The sequence below is a fragment of the Anarhichas minor genome, unplaced genomic scaffold, assembly GCF_050575085.1.
Source record: "Anarhichas minor isolate MPS153535 unplaced genomic scaffold, ASM5057508v1 ptg000004l, whole genome shotgun sequence".
Taxonomy (NCBI): domain Eukaryota; kingdom Metazoa; phylum Chordata; class Actinopteri; order Perciformes; family Anarhichadidae; genus Anarhichas; species Anarhichas minor.
In genome coordinates, this window is record NW_027466450.1 from 8,660,973 (window position 1) to 8,675,026 (window position 14,054).

The window sequence follows — 14,054 nt, forward strand, 5'->3', positions numbered from 1 at the left end:
GTTGGGTAACAGGTCGGGACACTAACTGAGGTTGATCATGTAAAAAGGATCTATGGTCCGTTCCTGGAAGCATGAAGCAACACTTCCTTCTCGTGGAGGTCATTCTGACTATTTCTCTGCCATGTTATGTAAAAATGTCTGTTGTGAAAAAAAGGTATATTTGACATGTGGCTGTCTTTACATTGGGTAAGCATGCTGCATATTAGAGAGGCAGAGCAGGCGACTCACTTCTATCACACTCGATTAACAAATGTAAAAATCAAGTTTAAAGACCTGCAACTCATCTTGACTTGTTGATAACAACTTACAAAGTTAAGAGTCTCAACGTGTTTTGCTTAAGCATAGTTTTGATTTGTACAACCTCCCCTTTTTGACAGCTGATAGTGGTAGCCTTGAGTAAATGCCACTACTCCTCTTACTGGCTGCTCCTAAACTTTGTCCAAAGAATGCTTCAATGTAGCCTACATTTGTGTAACTTCAGTGTTGTCACGCAAAGTACTTCCTCTCACAGATGGTATCTGTTGTTTAAATTTATACCATTTTAGATTTTTTTTTCTGAAGGACATGAAACATCTAGGGGGCCAAATATGACAAAAAGCTGAACATGAGTCAATAGTGTGCTTTTCTGTGTTTGTTATTTAAAACTTGAACAATGATTTTGTACCCATACCAATAACCACCGAGTGACGTATGCAAAAACGTCCAGAGAGGACACAGGTGGAGACAAAATCGTGTTTTTCCCGCATTTTCATCCAGAGAGACCAACTTCAATACACCTCGAGTTAACCAAACCAACGCTAAATACTCGGACTATAATACCGGTAACGTTACCATTGATTTATCTCTTCTTCAGCACACAGTCTTTTTTGCCTGACTTCGGCCAGTCTGCGAGTGGTTTCTTGGATGGCATGCTGCAGCTCTCTGATCTGCTCCTGCAATTTAATGAGAGGGAATCACAACGTTTAGTTTTCTGAGAAAGAGGTAACTAACGCCAACACTTGCTGTAAAGTTTTCATTAGCATCAACCTACCGTAGGAGACCAGTGCGACTGAAATGTATGATCAGAAAAAGCGGGCATGATGTATTGTGGTACGAAAGTGTTTCCTAAAATCTCTGCCAGTATTTATAGGGTACACCCCAAGTCTCTTAATTGCATCGTTTCCCTCACACTTGGGTCTTTTCCTTGAGTTTTAGTCCCTCCCACCAGGGTCCGATTGATAGGATTTTTCTCAACATCACTGGAGTTTCATACCAGAGTTAAGACAGACTGATTAAATATATATATATATATATATACTGACAGCTGATCCGGCTGTGATCCGCGACCGATGTCATCAGAAACGGACGTCGCTTCACGTGACACTTTATAAGGAATGGACGTCTCATTTCTCTTAACGCATGTTTCCTGATTCCTCTTTCTTCGCATTGTTTCCTTGCAAGACGCAAGTGAGGGGAACGTGGACGCAATTAAGAGACTTTGGATGTAGACCTGTGGTACCGGGAGTCGAACTCGCGTCCGGCCTTTCCACTTCCACCGCTTTATATTAAGCACTTCCGGTGGTGAAGCCAGAGCCCGGATAGCTCAGTCGGTAGAGCATCAGACTTTTAATCTGAGGGTCCAGGGTTCAAGTCCCTGTTCGGGCGGTAGTTTTTTCTTTTCTTTTTGAAACCTATTTGGATGAGAAAATGTTATTAACAAGTGTGTTTTGCAATAGTAACTGATCATCTGAAGTTAGCAGCACAGCATAGCATGTCAACTGTTGGTGAGTTTAGCTTCAGTAGAGAGAAAACAGCCCTCCTGGTAGATGTTAAGACACCCAAAGCCTAAAATTGCCCCAAAACCAGTGCCAAACGTTAAACCATTTCATTTTAAGCTAGTCATTGAAGTGGAGCTGTAATTACCCACAGTGAGACCTCCCATTATCCTACTGTTGGAGTTGTTGTTTGTGAAAGAATCAATCTAATATGGGGATTAAACTCACTCACAAACAAATAACAGTAACCTAGTAATTTACTTGATATAATCATGGGTATTATCTCTGGACAGAGAGTTGGAACACCTATAAAGCGTAGGTGTTTGTGCAGGTAAAATGGCAACACTGAAGACTTATCTGACTGGCAAAGATGGAGCAGATTATCCTCTTGTGCCTGGCTTCCACCTTTCTATCGGCCGTACATGCTCAGGTAAATATTCATGGGATTGGAGTGGGACAAGTTCAGCAGCAGACTGCAACAGAATTGCAAACAACTTTGTCCATCTTTTTTGCAGAAATTTTTGTTCAGCCCAAAATGGGGTCCCGTTGGCTATAAAGGTAAATGCAATTTGGATTGGATCTAAATGTTTATGTGAGACAGCACGCTGACTAAAAGCAATTTTTTTTTCAGAACGGGAAGAGTATGATGGGACAGCAATGGATGAAATCATTAAAGCTAATGAGTTCCAAGGTAAGTTTCACACAATTTACTTGTATTCTTTTGCAGTTTACACAATAAATGCGCTCCTGTTTGCCATGTCTAGAATGATTTCATTTTCACTGATATTTGTCTCAGCTTCCCGAATTATAGACGGCACAACCAGTCTCAGAGAGGGAGACATTGCTGTTTCTCATGGAAGGCGCTCCAAAGTCTGCTTTGCTCGTAGCTGCCTCTGGGCTAAGTCAGTGGATGGACATGTCTATGTTGCATATAAGCTCTCACCTGAATACTGTATGTTGTTTTTACTTTTCTAAGTGTAAACAAATGCAACACATTACAGTCTGATGCTTTTTGAAATTCACTAACTTTGTATTTGATGATTTCGTCTGTTCCTCACCGCTCTGTCTTTACAAATATACAGCGGAAATGGAGACAAAGCTCATAAAGAAAGGGATGGAAAGTGTAGAGAAAGGTACCTGCGTGCGGTTTATTCCTTGGACTCACCAACGAGACTACGTCGACATCCAGCCGAAGTCCGGGTGAGAGTCAAAATGTTACTCCTTTGGCAAAATGTTTTTCTGTGTGGAAGAGATGTGAAATGCAGCAGCTTTTAGAAATATAAGTAGACTTTAAATGGAAAGAATTATCATTTAATATCAACTATCCTGCTCTACGGTACAATACTAAACTCACTCCTTGAAGTAGATCTAATGACATGTGCTGTGTCTGTGTCTGGGTGTGTGTGTGTGTGTGTGTGTGTGTGTTCATCCAGCTGTTGGTCCTACCTTGGTGCGCGTGGTGGAAGACAGACCGTGTCTCTTCAGAGTCCCGGCTGCCTCCGCGTTGGAGTGATCACCCATGAATTCATGCATGCCCTGGGCTTTGTGCACGAGCAATCTCGCTTTGACCGGGACAACTATGTCACCATCATGTGGCCAAACATTTGGAGGGGTAATTTCAACGGGGCAGGAAGGGATGGGGGGGGGGAATAAGATCTCCATAAATGTTAAATTAAAGAACAATTATGATTAACTGTATTTCTATACCAATTTTAAAACAAAAATGTGAAATCAACAACAACACATATCAAAATTAATTCTCACAAATAATAAGTATGAAATATTTTCCAACTTCCAACAGATCGGTTGAGGAACTTTGAGAAATTCAAGACTGAGAGTCTGGACCTACCGTATGACTACGGCTCAATCATGCACTTTGGGATGTAAGTAATAATTGAATGTGGATCCCTCAATAATATATTATACTGTGGTGTATGTATTATGATGTAACACATACTATTTATATGTTCAGGTATGCCTACTCTCAGGACGGGGAGCCGACCATCATTCCAAAGAACAGCCAGAACAGCAAGGACATCCGGCTGGGCCAGGCGTCAGCTCTCAGCCACATTGACAAGATGAAAATCAACAGGCTTTATAAATGTGGTCAGTAACAAACATCCTGAAGTAACTATTTCAGAGCCGAGCCATATTGCAATATGGGCTTATGATACCAATCATGTCACTTTTTTCTGTCTCTCTCTCTCTCTCTCTCTCTCTCTCTCTCTCTCTCCATAGCTGTCAATGATGATAACTAACCAAACTGGACTGAGTTGAAACAGGAATTTGCTGAAAGCTAATCCAATAAAACGATGTTAAATCATAGAAACACTTTCAATAAAGATTGATTCAAGCTTTTCATCAGCATTTACCATGTGTGCATGCAGTCGTGTTTGTTTAAACAGGACATGTCGCTGATGTTCAGAAGGCTGAGAAAGTGAGCGGGGGTGTAAACTATTATAGTACAGAGAGAAGTAGTCATCCAAGTGTCCTTACCCACCCAATATAAAGTATACAGCATCTCATTTCATGAATCAGTAACAGATGACTTGAATGTGAAGAGAATGTACTACTTTCATACATGCTGGCATACATAATACTGCAGTAACTTTTTGATGCATGGGTCATGTGATCACATTAAAGGATAACTAGATGGAAGTACGTTTTAATTAGAGGAAGACCGGAAAAACAAATACCTGGATTAATAAAGATATAATAAATAAAAGATATATGATAGTACTCTAATGTTCTGCAGTGACGTAGGCAAGATTTCATAAACGTCATTGTTCTTCAAATTGGCCCCTTGATAAAAATAGAAATACTTTTTGGAGATGGATAAGGGTTTGTTTTTATATATTTACCTATGCGACAAAATGATTGTTGTCCAGACAGTTATCATCTGATAGTTTATCGCAAAATCACTGGTTGCTGGTACAGTCAGACACAAATTGCTGGTCTGTTGGACTGGGTGGACAGTTATTCGCGCGATAGCAACTGCTGAGTTGTAGCACATCCAACAGCAAAACATCCTTAAAGTATCTTCATTTCTGAAAGTGCTGAATCTTACATGCACTAAGTACAGGGCCCAAGTCCAGGTCAGCATCAGGACCACCTGTTAAGGATCAGCAGTGGACTTGAGTAAATTACACACACTGGATGATAAGGGGTCTTAATCATGCTTCATCGCAGAACATGTGCCCAATCAGTACAGAGCAGAGGAGGAGAAGTGCCTATATAGATTCAGTGGAGGGGAGGAATTCATTTAGCTCTTGCATCGGAGGACTGCAGACTGAAACTGGTACACCAGTCTGAAACACAATAATGCATTCTACTATGATCCTTCTGGGTGTTTTGTTGGGCTTGCTGACCCAGGCGTACACTCTACCCGTTAAGGTCAGTACCAAGAAAAATGATTTTAGAGGAAAAAACCCTTTTAATCTCATTAATGCATCCATGCTTTGCAACCAGAATGTATTTTAATGCACCTTTGTATTACAGAATTCTACTGGAGTGCATGAGGGAAAAGTGAGGTTGAAAAGGAAATACTCAGGTGGGCTCTTAATTTACATTCACTTCATCATGAATGTAAATAATGATACTCTACATATTGGAAAATCGAGGAAGAATGTAATGATCTGTCTGTTTTTGTGTTCAGATGAATATACAGACCACGATGAAATGAATGCGATGGATCAAATCCTGGAAGTCAACAGGAGTAAGTAAGCATGTGAACTGGGTAAAAGTTGTTTAGCACACCCTGGACTAACTCAATGTTATTGTTTCCCATCAGGATTGCGAGCCCCCCGAGGACTGTCCTTCAGAGAGGGAGATATTGCCACCTCATATGTACGGAGTGCCAGTGCCATAACCTGCCCAGGCAATGCCTGTCTGTGGCCAAAATCAGTTGATGGATTTGTTTATGTTCCCGTCATGCTCTCTCCAGAATATGGTATGAATACACAGATATAAAGAGGTGTTGAAAAGGCACTGGGAGTTCAAATCTTTCTGTTAAACTCAAATGTTTTTTTTGGGGTAGACGACATGGACAGAATCACCATAGAAACTGGGATGCAGGACATTGCCTCTGGAACGTGTATTAAATTTGTTCAACGCACTCATGAGGCCAGCTTCCTCGATATCCAGCCTAGATATGGGTGAGCATAAACAGCGACATGTGGCTTTTTTAAACGTCTTGAAATTGACTGTGTATGTGATTCTTACGTGGTGATTTTTGGATTGTGATGATGACACATGCCTTTTCTGATTATGTACCCCCAAGCTGTTGGTCGTTTCTGGGGCAGACTGGAGGCAGCCAGGTCCTGTCGCTGCAGACTCCTGGGTGCATGTGGTCAGGAGTGGCCTCCCACGAGTTAATGCACGCCCTGGGCTTTGTTCATGAGCAGTCTCGCTCAGACCGAGACCAATATGTCTCAATTGTATGGAGAAACATCATGCCAGGTTTGGATGAATGATGTAGGAAATTTGGGGTTTAGAAGTGTGTTTTAAGAAATTATAATAGAAGTGTTTAATGATTCACAATTAAGAAATCATAATTAGAAGTATGTTGGAATACATAATTAGAAGATTCATAATTAGAAGTGTTTTAGAATTTGTAGTTAGAAGTGTATCTTAGTAGAATTGTAGCACCTTAATATTTGCTTGTGAAACTTGTGAAGGTTTTTGCCAAAAGTTGCAAATCCTAATCTTTATATAGAATGTTTACCAAAGAAGTGTTAAGCCATAAAAGACAGTCATTGAATGTATTAAACTGTGAAGAATAGCCAAGGGAAAGTCAGACTTCTCGACAGACATTTGCAGGTTGTGCCCGCGCGAGGGTTTTCGGAAGCCTGACGCCAGGAGGAGGCAACCGAAATTAGCCAATAGGAATTAAGATGGCCAAAAGGGAGGGGATTTCAAACTGTAAGAGGAAGTGCTGGAAAGGTATTCACTCTCTTCTTACTCGGCTCTCAGCGTGGAAGCATCTGTGTTTTCAGGCTGAGTCGCGAGTGAATAGCTTTTCCGCGCGGATCATATTATTATATATTTTGTTAGTAGTGTACTTCATTCTGTAATTGTATTAGCTTTAGTAGGATTAAATACTTTTAATTGTAAACCAGTTTATGGTAGATTAATTAAGAAGCAACTCTACTGTAAAATAACAGTGGAGCGTGCTCTCCGGCCTTCTCTCGGTGGGGAAGATTCAACCCTCCACAATGATGACCTCTCTACATTATGTCGTTACCTTCAGAAGAGCCTTCTCTTTACCTAGTTGGTGATTTCCTTGTATCTTTTATGTTTTGACAGACCGCATTCATAACTTCAGGAAACAGGCGACAAACAATCTCAATAGTCCATATGACTACAACTCTGTCATGCATTATGGAAGGTGAGCTGCTCTTTGAGGCAACACAATTATTGGTTTTGCATGTCTTTGCTGGGGCGTCACAATACCGTATACTTTATGTATCCTTCATACAGATATGCCTTCTCTGAAGATGGTGGACCAACAATAATCCCCAGACCAGATCCTTACATTCCCATTGGCCAGCGAGATGGACCCAGTAACCTAGATCTTCATAAAATAAATGTCCTATATAACTGTGGTAGGTGAATTTACACATATTCTGAGTGAAAAAAAAATCTGTCTTTCATTCAAAATCATTGATTCGGTTTTTTCTCTACTCCCCACTACAGGTGTCAATGAGTAACTGGATCCAGAGTGTTATATTCTGTCATATTCTGTTGTCAGATGTGTGAAGTGGTTCATTGTAACTTCTGGTCTTGAGTAGATAAGATGGGCAATATTACTTTATAGCAATTTCATCTTTCCATAATAGATGTATTATTAAAATTCTAGTCTGTACTTTTAGATTGCATTCAGTCAGCTCTGAGGACAATCTACTAATCTGTGATAAAGATAAGGATAAATAAAAGGGGCTAGTAATAATTGAAAGCTGCTTTTCTCTAACATAGCTGAAATCAGCACTGTGATTTGTGTGTTTCGATGTGCCTGCTGCTGCCAATTAGATCACTGCATCTAATCTTTAAATCAGTTTGTTCCATTTTCTGCCTCCTTCTCAGCTTCTGCTCACTTAAAATAAAGAAAGTGCAACTGTAATTATGTAATAGTCTGTTTCATACATCTTTGGTCACATCTCTGTCCATGGAGTGTCTGGCATTGCTTTCAGGTGGCCATACATTCTACTGAAATTCAGTCTGACAAGAGTTAATTTAACCTTTTGTTTACCCATTCACATCTATTTACAACCATTATTCCCAATGTTTGTGTTTCTCAGTAGTTTACTATGTTATTTGGATATACAGTCAAATAGTCAATATGGATCGAGCTCTTTAAGAGGCTAAAATTAGTTGAAGAAACTATAAGAGTATATTTTGGTAGAAAGTATCTTAATTGCTTATCATACTCATGTGCCCGCTGCATGCATCGAGGAGGAGGGTTTTTATTATAGACCCTAGTCTAGTAGCTGCTGCAGCACACACACACGCGGTTGTAGCTAGCTAGCTGGTTAGCACCGCGGAATTTAAAACCTGATATTGTAATATATATTCGGTGGCATTAAAAATGAGCGATAACGGCAAAGGTTACGGCGATCGGGTACGTATGGTCTCTGTGAAGGCTTTATAGCGTTTTAATTGAGCTAGCGTTGCTGCTGAAATGATGACACTAACGTTACGTTAACAGTCTTCACATTGTGTGGACTAACGTTAGCTAGCTAGCTAGCTAGCTCCACTCTCCAGACAAAATATCACTGGATTATTTTATGAAACATGAACATGTCAATTTTATTTTAGATTTATTTATATTAACGCTAGATGTCTCCACGAGGGCAAGCCAATGTAACGTATAATTCTAATACCGCTAATACCCGTTAGCTAGCTCACTAGCTAGCTAGCTAACGCTAATCAACGTTAGCTAGGCCGCAACCATGTTATTAAAACCCTAATCGTTAGAGAATGAGTCATTTGGACATTTAGCATAACGTTGGCAAATGTCGTTATTTAAGCAGTCAGACGTACGAGCTGAATATCTTGAATAGCTAACGATAATTCTACAGTGTGCAGAAACTATAACGTCAAAGAATACCATTTTATATCGGTATAAGGCTCATTCTGTATCTGAAACTTGAGTTATGGTTTATCTTGTATTACTTATGGCAACAATATGTCAACAAACGGCCTCAAGATGTCTTCTTATTAATTTGCATTAGGTAACTCACACGTTCAGCCCTCGTGTTGCATAGTAGTTTTAGTAAAAGTAAATGGTTAATTCAAGGTCACAATGTGTATATGCGTTTGTGTGCGTGTCAAGAAAATGTATTTTTACTCCCAAGATGTCATGTCTGTTATGTCTGTGCTGATGATGCAAGTTAACACGATTGATTGGCAGAAGCATCTTGAGGTCGTTGGGGATAAGTTAGGCCGAATTGTTTTTGTTTTATCACTGTTTGTGGGGTTTAATGTTTAGTAAGTATTATACACATTCAGTGGTTTGACATACTTTAGAGGCCACTTTACATACATTCTTTGAACACAATATATTTATTGCAAAAGGAATTGTAAGTTAAAAATGTGAGGTAAACATAGCTCATATTGTTTGTCATGTGTTTGACATTTTAAAAAACACAACCAAGATGCCTCTTAGAGGTTCAAAATGAAAGTGGTCGATATGACATATCGGTAAATATAGAACCACTGAATGTGAAATATTTATTGAACTTGACATTAAAAGATTGTGTGGTCTTAAACATTTCCATGCATGCCATAGGATATAATAACACTAAGTTGAATGAGGGTGCCGTTTTTAATCGTAGTCATATATTCTCCATCCTTTTCTTTTTCATAAAGGTTAAGAAGAAAGTGCGGAAGAAGTCCACTTAATTTTCAATAATGTGAAGCTCTGATGTGTGAAGCTCAATTGTTGAGTGCATGCTAAAACATGAGGAGGGAAGAAGTATGGGCAGTGTGTGAGATGGGGGAAGTAAGAAGAAGTAAAACAATTGAAGAAAGAAGAATAATGTGAAGTAATGAAGTTACAGAAATGAAGTCGGTAATCTGGATAAGGCCACAGCGCTAAGTAATTTTCTGGTCTGTTTGTCAAATGCGTGCATGTTCTTGTTATTGAATACAACAAGCAGTTTAAATCATTGCAATTTTTTTACACAACTGACAAATTACTGTTATTTCATCATGTTGCCAATATAATTGAATTGATTTAATGTAATTCTGTTGCTATCATATTATCCATGTCAACCAAATAGCATTTACCTGCATTCCTAATCCACTATCCTGTTTTCTGTACTTTTCACAGGATAGTCTTAATTACTACATAGAATTATTTAGGCAAATTTCTCAGTCTGTCCTCTCAATGACGCTGATAAGAGGTGTGTTGGTATGTGTGTGTGTGTGTGGTGCGTTCAGGAGTCTCGCTCTGCGTCCAGGAGTGTGAGTCAAAGGGGCTCCGGGAAGTCGGCAAGCCGGTCACCCGCCCGGTCACCTGCCCGCTCGAAAGAAGGCTCCCGCCACTCCCGCTCTAAATCTCGGTCTCGGTCCAGGTCAAAATCAGGGTGGGCGACTCCACATGCATCTATACATCCACCATTGCATATGTGTGCATATGTGAGAAATTGAAGATGAATAACCACAGAACCAGTGTGAATGTTGGAAGTGATTCTGTCTACACAGGTCTCACTCCCATCGGGGCTCACGGAGACACTATAGCCGATCTCGCTCCCGCTCGAGGTCCTATCATCGGCGGTCTCACAGTCGGTCCTACAGTGGAGAGCGCCGGCGCAGGAGTCACAGCCGCTCACCGATGTCCAACCGCCGCAGGCACATCGGCAATCGCGTAAGTCAGCTTTGCTTGTGCTCTTTCTGCATAATGTCTTGACTATATTCAATCTCGGTTCCTAAACACTACTACCTTTTATGTTTTGCGTATGAAGGACTCTTCAGAATCTTAATATCTGTAAAATTGCAGGCTAATCCGGACCCAAACGGTTGCGTGGGAGTGTTTGGCCTGAGCTTGTACACCACAGAGAGGGATCTGAGGGACGTCTTCTCTAAATACGGCCCCCTGGCGGACGTCTCTATCGTGTATGACCAGCAGTCGAGGCGCTCCAGGGGCTTTGCTTTCGTCTACTTCGAGAACAACGGTGACGCTAACGAGGTATACGAACATGAGTCGTGAAAAGTCCCCTGGCTGACGTGTTCCTGGAATATGTTCTGGGTCTAAAGAGGTCACTTGTATGTTTGTCCTCTGTCAGGCAAAGGAACGAGCCAATGGCATGGAGCTGGATGGTCGAAGGATCAGAGTGGACTTCTCCATTACAAAAAGACCTCACACCCCTACCCCTGGAATCTACATGGGTCGGCCCACATAGTAAGGCGTCTTAGTGTTTGATTAGATTTTGTTCTCATCTATCAAAGATAAAGATGAATACTTATACAGTTTTTTTTTAATGCTTTATTTATATATATTTTTTATTTATCAGATAAGACATTGAGATAAGCCATCTCAAGGAAAAAATATTTCCAGAAAGATAAAGAATATTGTAAAGAAAAAACACTACAGCATTCGAAACAGACGGATCCCAAATATATATATATATATATATATACACACACACACACAAAAACAAAATGTGCATAATAGTGTGTTTTAAGCATAAATAGGATAGACCATCTGTAAAGAGTTCATAGTTCCAATCCAGGCTATTCTCATAGTTTGTAAATGGATACCAGGTTTTGTAAAATCTATTACTGGAGCCATTGAGGGTGCATCTGATATGCTCTGCTTATAATTTCTACAATATTACTGCCATTTACTGAATCAATTCAGCTCTGGTTACTCTAGTTTGACTCAAATGAAGTGACAAATATGTTGGAAGTGTATCATTACAGGTGAGTAATCACTTCTTCAAGACCTGTACGTGTCATGACATAAACAGAATTTGTCTTTTTAATTAATTAATCTAAATCAAAGTAAACACAGAATACTGCCCTTAGAACCAACGATATTGAACTTCCAGCTGCAGAGCTCAGTCAGGAAGAAAGAACAGATTATGTGAAGGAGCACTTCAATTTAGTTTATTTAAATCCAAATAAGTTGTAAATGGAATCTCATCTTTGCATTGTCTTCTGTACAGCGGTGGTGGTGGAGGCAGCAGCAGCAGCGGCGGAGGAGGAGGAGGAGGAGGAGGAGGAGGTGGCGGTGGTAGTGGTGGTGGTGGTGGCAGTAGTAGTGGTGGTGGTGGCGGCGGCGGCGGCGGCGAAAGTAGTGGTCCACGTGGTCCTCGTCGCAACTCTCGTGACTATGACCGCGGGTACGACCGCGGGTACGACCGTGGATACGACAGAGGGGGCTGTGACCGCTATGATGACAGGGACCACTACAGATCATACAGGTCAATATCTCACATTGATTTAAAGGTAGTCGTTCAGATTAACGATGGGAAAGTAATTGTTAAAATGTTCATTTTGTCTCGTTTCAGAAGGCGATCTCCGTCCCCATACTACAGAGGGGCTTACAGGTCTCGGTCCAGATCGCGTTCTTATTCTCCTCGTGAGTCCTTGTTTAGTAAATGATCCACTTTTCTCATTGAGGCATGAAACAGGTTGCAATGGGTTTAATCACTTTTTGGTTCCACAGGTCGCTATTGAGCGTTGCCGTCAAGCCCCTCCCACTCCCACAGATGGACAGGAAATGTTTCTCAGTGGAATGATTGATTTCACAATAGATCTTCTTTCTTAAGGAGATCTTCATACTTCTGTTTGCTAACGTATATGACGAGTTGATGTATACTGGGATCAGTTTTGAAGCAATGTCATTTGACATGACTAAGCTGTCCTCTCATGTTTTTAATTTTAAATGTATAGGCAACAACTGCTATTCAAAAATATATATTAATGTTTTTATTAATGTATTTTTTGTACACGAGTGAACATTCATCTTTGAACCGATTAAAATAAATATGTTTTTTTTTTTCACTTTGACTCGTGTCCTTTCTTACGGCTTTTCTGCAGTTAAACCATTTTCTGCTGCAAGGCTGTTTATAACACAAAGATACAAAGCCTTCGTCTTATCGCATTGCTTTGTGTTGATTTTTAGTTCTCTCAACTTTAACAGTAAAAATGGTTGCTCCTTACCCACTTCTAGCACCCTGGATCGGACAACAACAATCCTCAAATTCTCAACTACACACCTGTCAAGTTTGGCCACAGCATCTTGCACGGTTGTGACACCGTCAATGTTGACAAAATCTGTCCACAGGTGTAAAGAAACATAATCACCTGGCAAAGTATCCAAAACCACTTCCTAGGTAGTTCCTGCTGCAATAGGTGTCTCCAGAACCACATTTTTCCATGATTGCACACACAGACTCACGAGGTGAAAACAATACTGTGTTGCTGTCGCAGCTGGTAATGAATACAACTCAACGCATTTATAAAGTTCCAGTTTAAAACTAGACGACTACATATTCCCTGAGCCTGGTTCCATGTCTTTGAATCTTTGCATCTCTGATTATTTCAGTAATTCAAGTAATAATGATGAGAAACAAAATGGCAATTTCTTCTGATTTTCAGACTAATACTCCCCGACCAGAAACTAAATGTCACTGTGAAGCACAAGTTTAAACTATACATGGGTTATTTTTTGTCACTTTTTATAGTCATTGAAAGTTATTGGGACGAGTAATCATAAGTAAATTCAGCTAAACCAGTTAGTTTCACCGAGTTCAGTGTTTAAACCGCTAATCAACATGTGGTGAAGCAACATCTGCCAAGTCTCACGTCTACCCCTACTGGTCACACGTGGTACATGATAAACTGAATGACTTGTTGACGTCTCAGTTTATTGTATTCTGTTGATGTAGTTAAAGGGTTAAAGGGTCTATTAAACAAAATGATTTCAAGAAACATCATCTAGTGGGATCAAGCAATGCAGATCACGTTTGCTTCATTTGTCCGTGTTTTGAAATGTTCTGAAATTCCGCCCTTCACCCCAATACAGTAGGTGAATGGATTTTATTCATGCTCCCACTACTCACGGTGAACTAACCCTCTAAAGGTCTGATGGTATTAGCAAATATAATGTAATAGGTATCCTGTAGTTCATTGATGCACTATAAGATGTATTTGAATGTAAATGTTCTCAATTATACTCTTTCTTTTGTACTTTATAAGGTTTTAGCATATGTTTTGTCTGTAAATTTCCTTCTGAAATACAGGCAAGGAAAGACATCTAACAAAGAACGGTAACAGTGACACTGTTGTCGTGTG

General features: G+C 40.2%; 3 protein-coding genes and 1 non-coding gene across 6 annotated transcripts; all 4 read left to right on the forward strand.

Annotated features, from left to right (window-relative positions):
* The first annotated feature begins 1,163 nt into the window (after positions 1 to 1,163).
* hce2l2 (high choriolytic enzyme 2-like 2) lies at positions 1,164 to 4,125 on the forward strand. Its single transcript, XM_076108430.1, has 9 exons — positions 1,164 to 2,184; positions 2,270 to 2,312; positions 2,386 to 2,445; positions 2,551 to 2,706; positions 2,837 to 2,954; positions 3,188 to 3,366; positions 3,556 to 3,637; positions 3,727 to 3,860; positions 3,993 to 4,125. Exons 1-9 carry the CDS (start codon positions 2,125 to 2,127, stop codon positions 4,010 to 4,012), a joined length of 852 nt encoding a protein of 283 aa, XP_075964545.1. The 5' UTR covers positions 1,164 to 2,124; the 3' UTR covers positions 4,013 to 4,125.
* Positions 1,572 to 1,644, forward strand: trnak-uuu (transfer RNA lysine (anticodon UUU)). The gene has a single exon. It is a non-coding gene; the product is annotated as a tRNA-Lys (tRNA).
* Positions 4,126 to 5,075: 950 nt separating the features above from the next.
* hce2l1 (high choriolytic enzyme 2-like 1) lies at positions 5,076 to 7,872 on the forward strand. Its single transcript, XM_076108442.1, has 9 exons — positions 5,076 to 5,147; positions 5,253 to 5,304; positions 5,410 to 5,469; positions 5,545 to 5,703; positions 5,791 to 5,908; positions 6,034 to 6,212; positions 7,059 to 7,140; positions 7,233 to 7,357; positions 7,449 to 7,872. Exons 1-9 carry the CDS (start codon positions 5,076 to 5,078, stop codon positions 7,460 to 7,462), a joined length of 861 nt encoding a protein of 286 aa, XP_075964557.1. The 3' UTR covers positions 7,463 to 7,872.
* A 343-nt stretch (positions 7,873 to 8,215) lies between these two features.
* On the forward strand, positions 8,216 to 12,761 carry tra2b (transformer 2 beta homolog). 3 transcript variants are annotated; one of them, XM_076108484.1, is made up of 8 exons: positions 8,216 to 8,370; positions 9,621 to 10,339; positions 10,458 to 10,620; positions 10,753 to 10,941; positions 11,039 to 11,154; positions 11,921 to 12,178; positions 12,266 to 12,336; positions 12,424 to 12,761. In XM_076108484.1, the coding sequence occupies exons 2-8, from the start codon at positions 10,167 to 10,169 to the stop codon at positions 12,432 to 12,434; spliced, it is 981 nt and encodes a 326-aa protein (XP_075964599.1). In that variant the 5' UTR covers positions 8,216 to 8,370; positions 9,621 to 10,166; the 3' UTR covers positions 12,435 to 12,761. The 3 variants fall into 3 exon arrangements, with proteins under 3 accessions (XP_075964599.1, XP_075964591.1, XP_075964581.1); XM_076108476.1 differs by having other exon boundaries at positions 8,217 to 8,370; positions 10,194 to 10,339; positions 12,269 to 12,336; XM_076108466.1 differs by having other exon boundaries at positions 8,218 to 8,370; positions 10,194 to 10,339.
* The last annotated feature ends 1,293 nt before the right edge of the window (positions 12,762 to 14,054 follow it).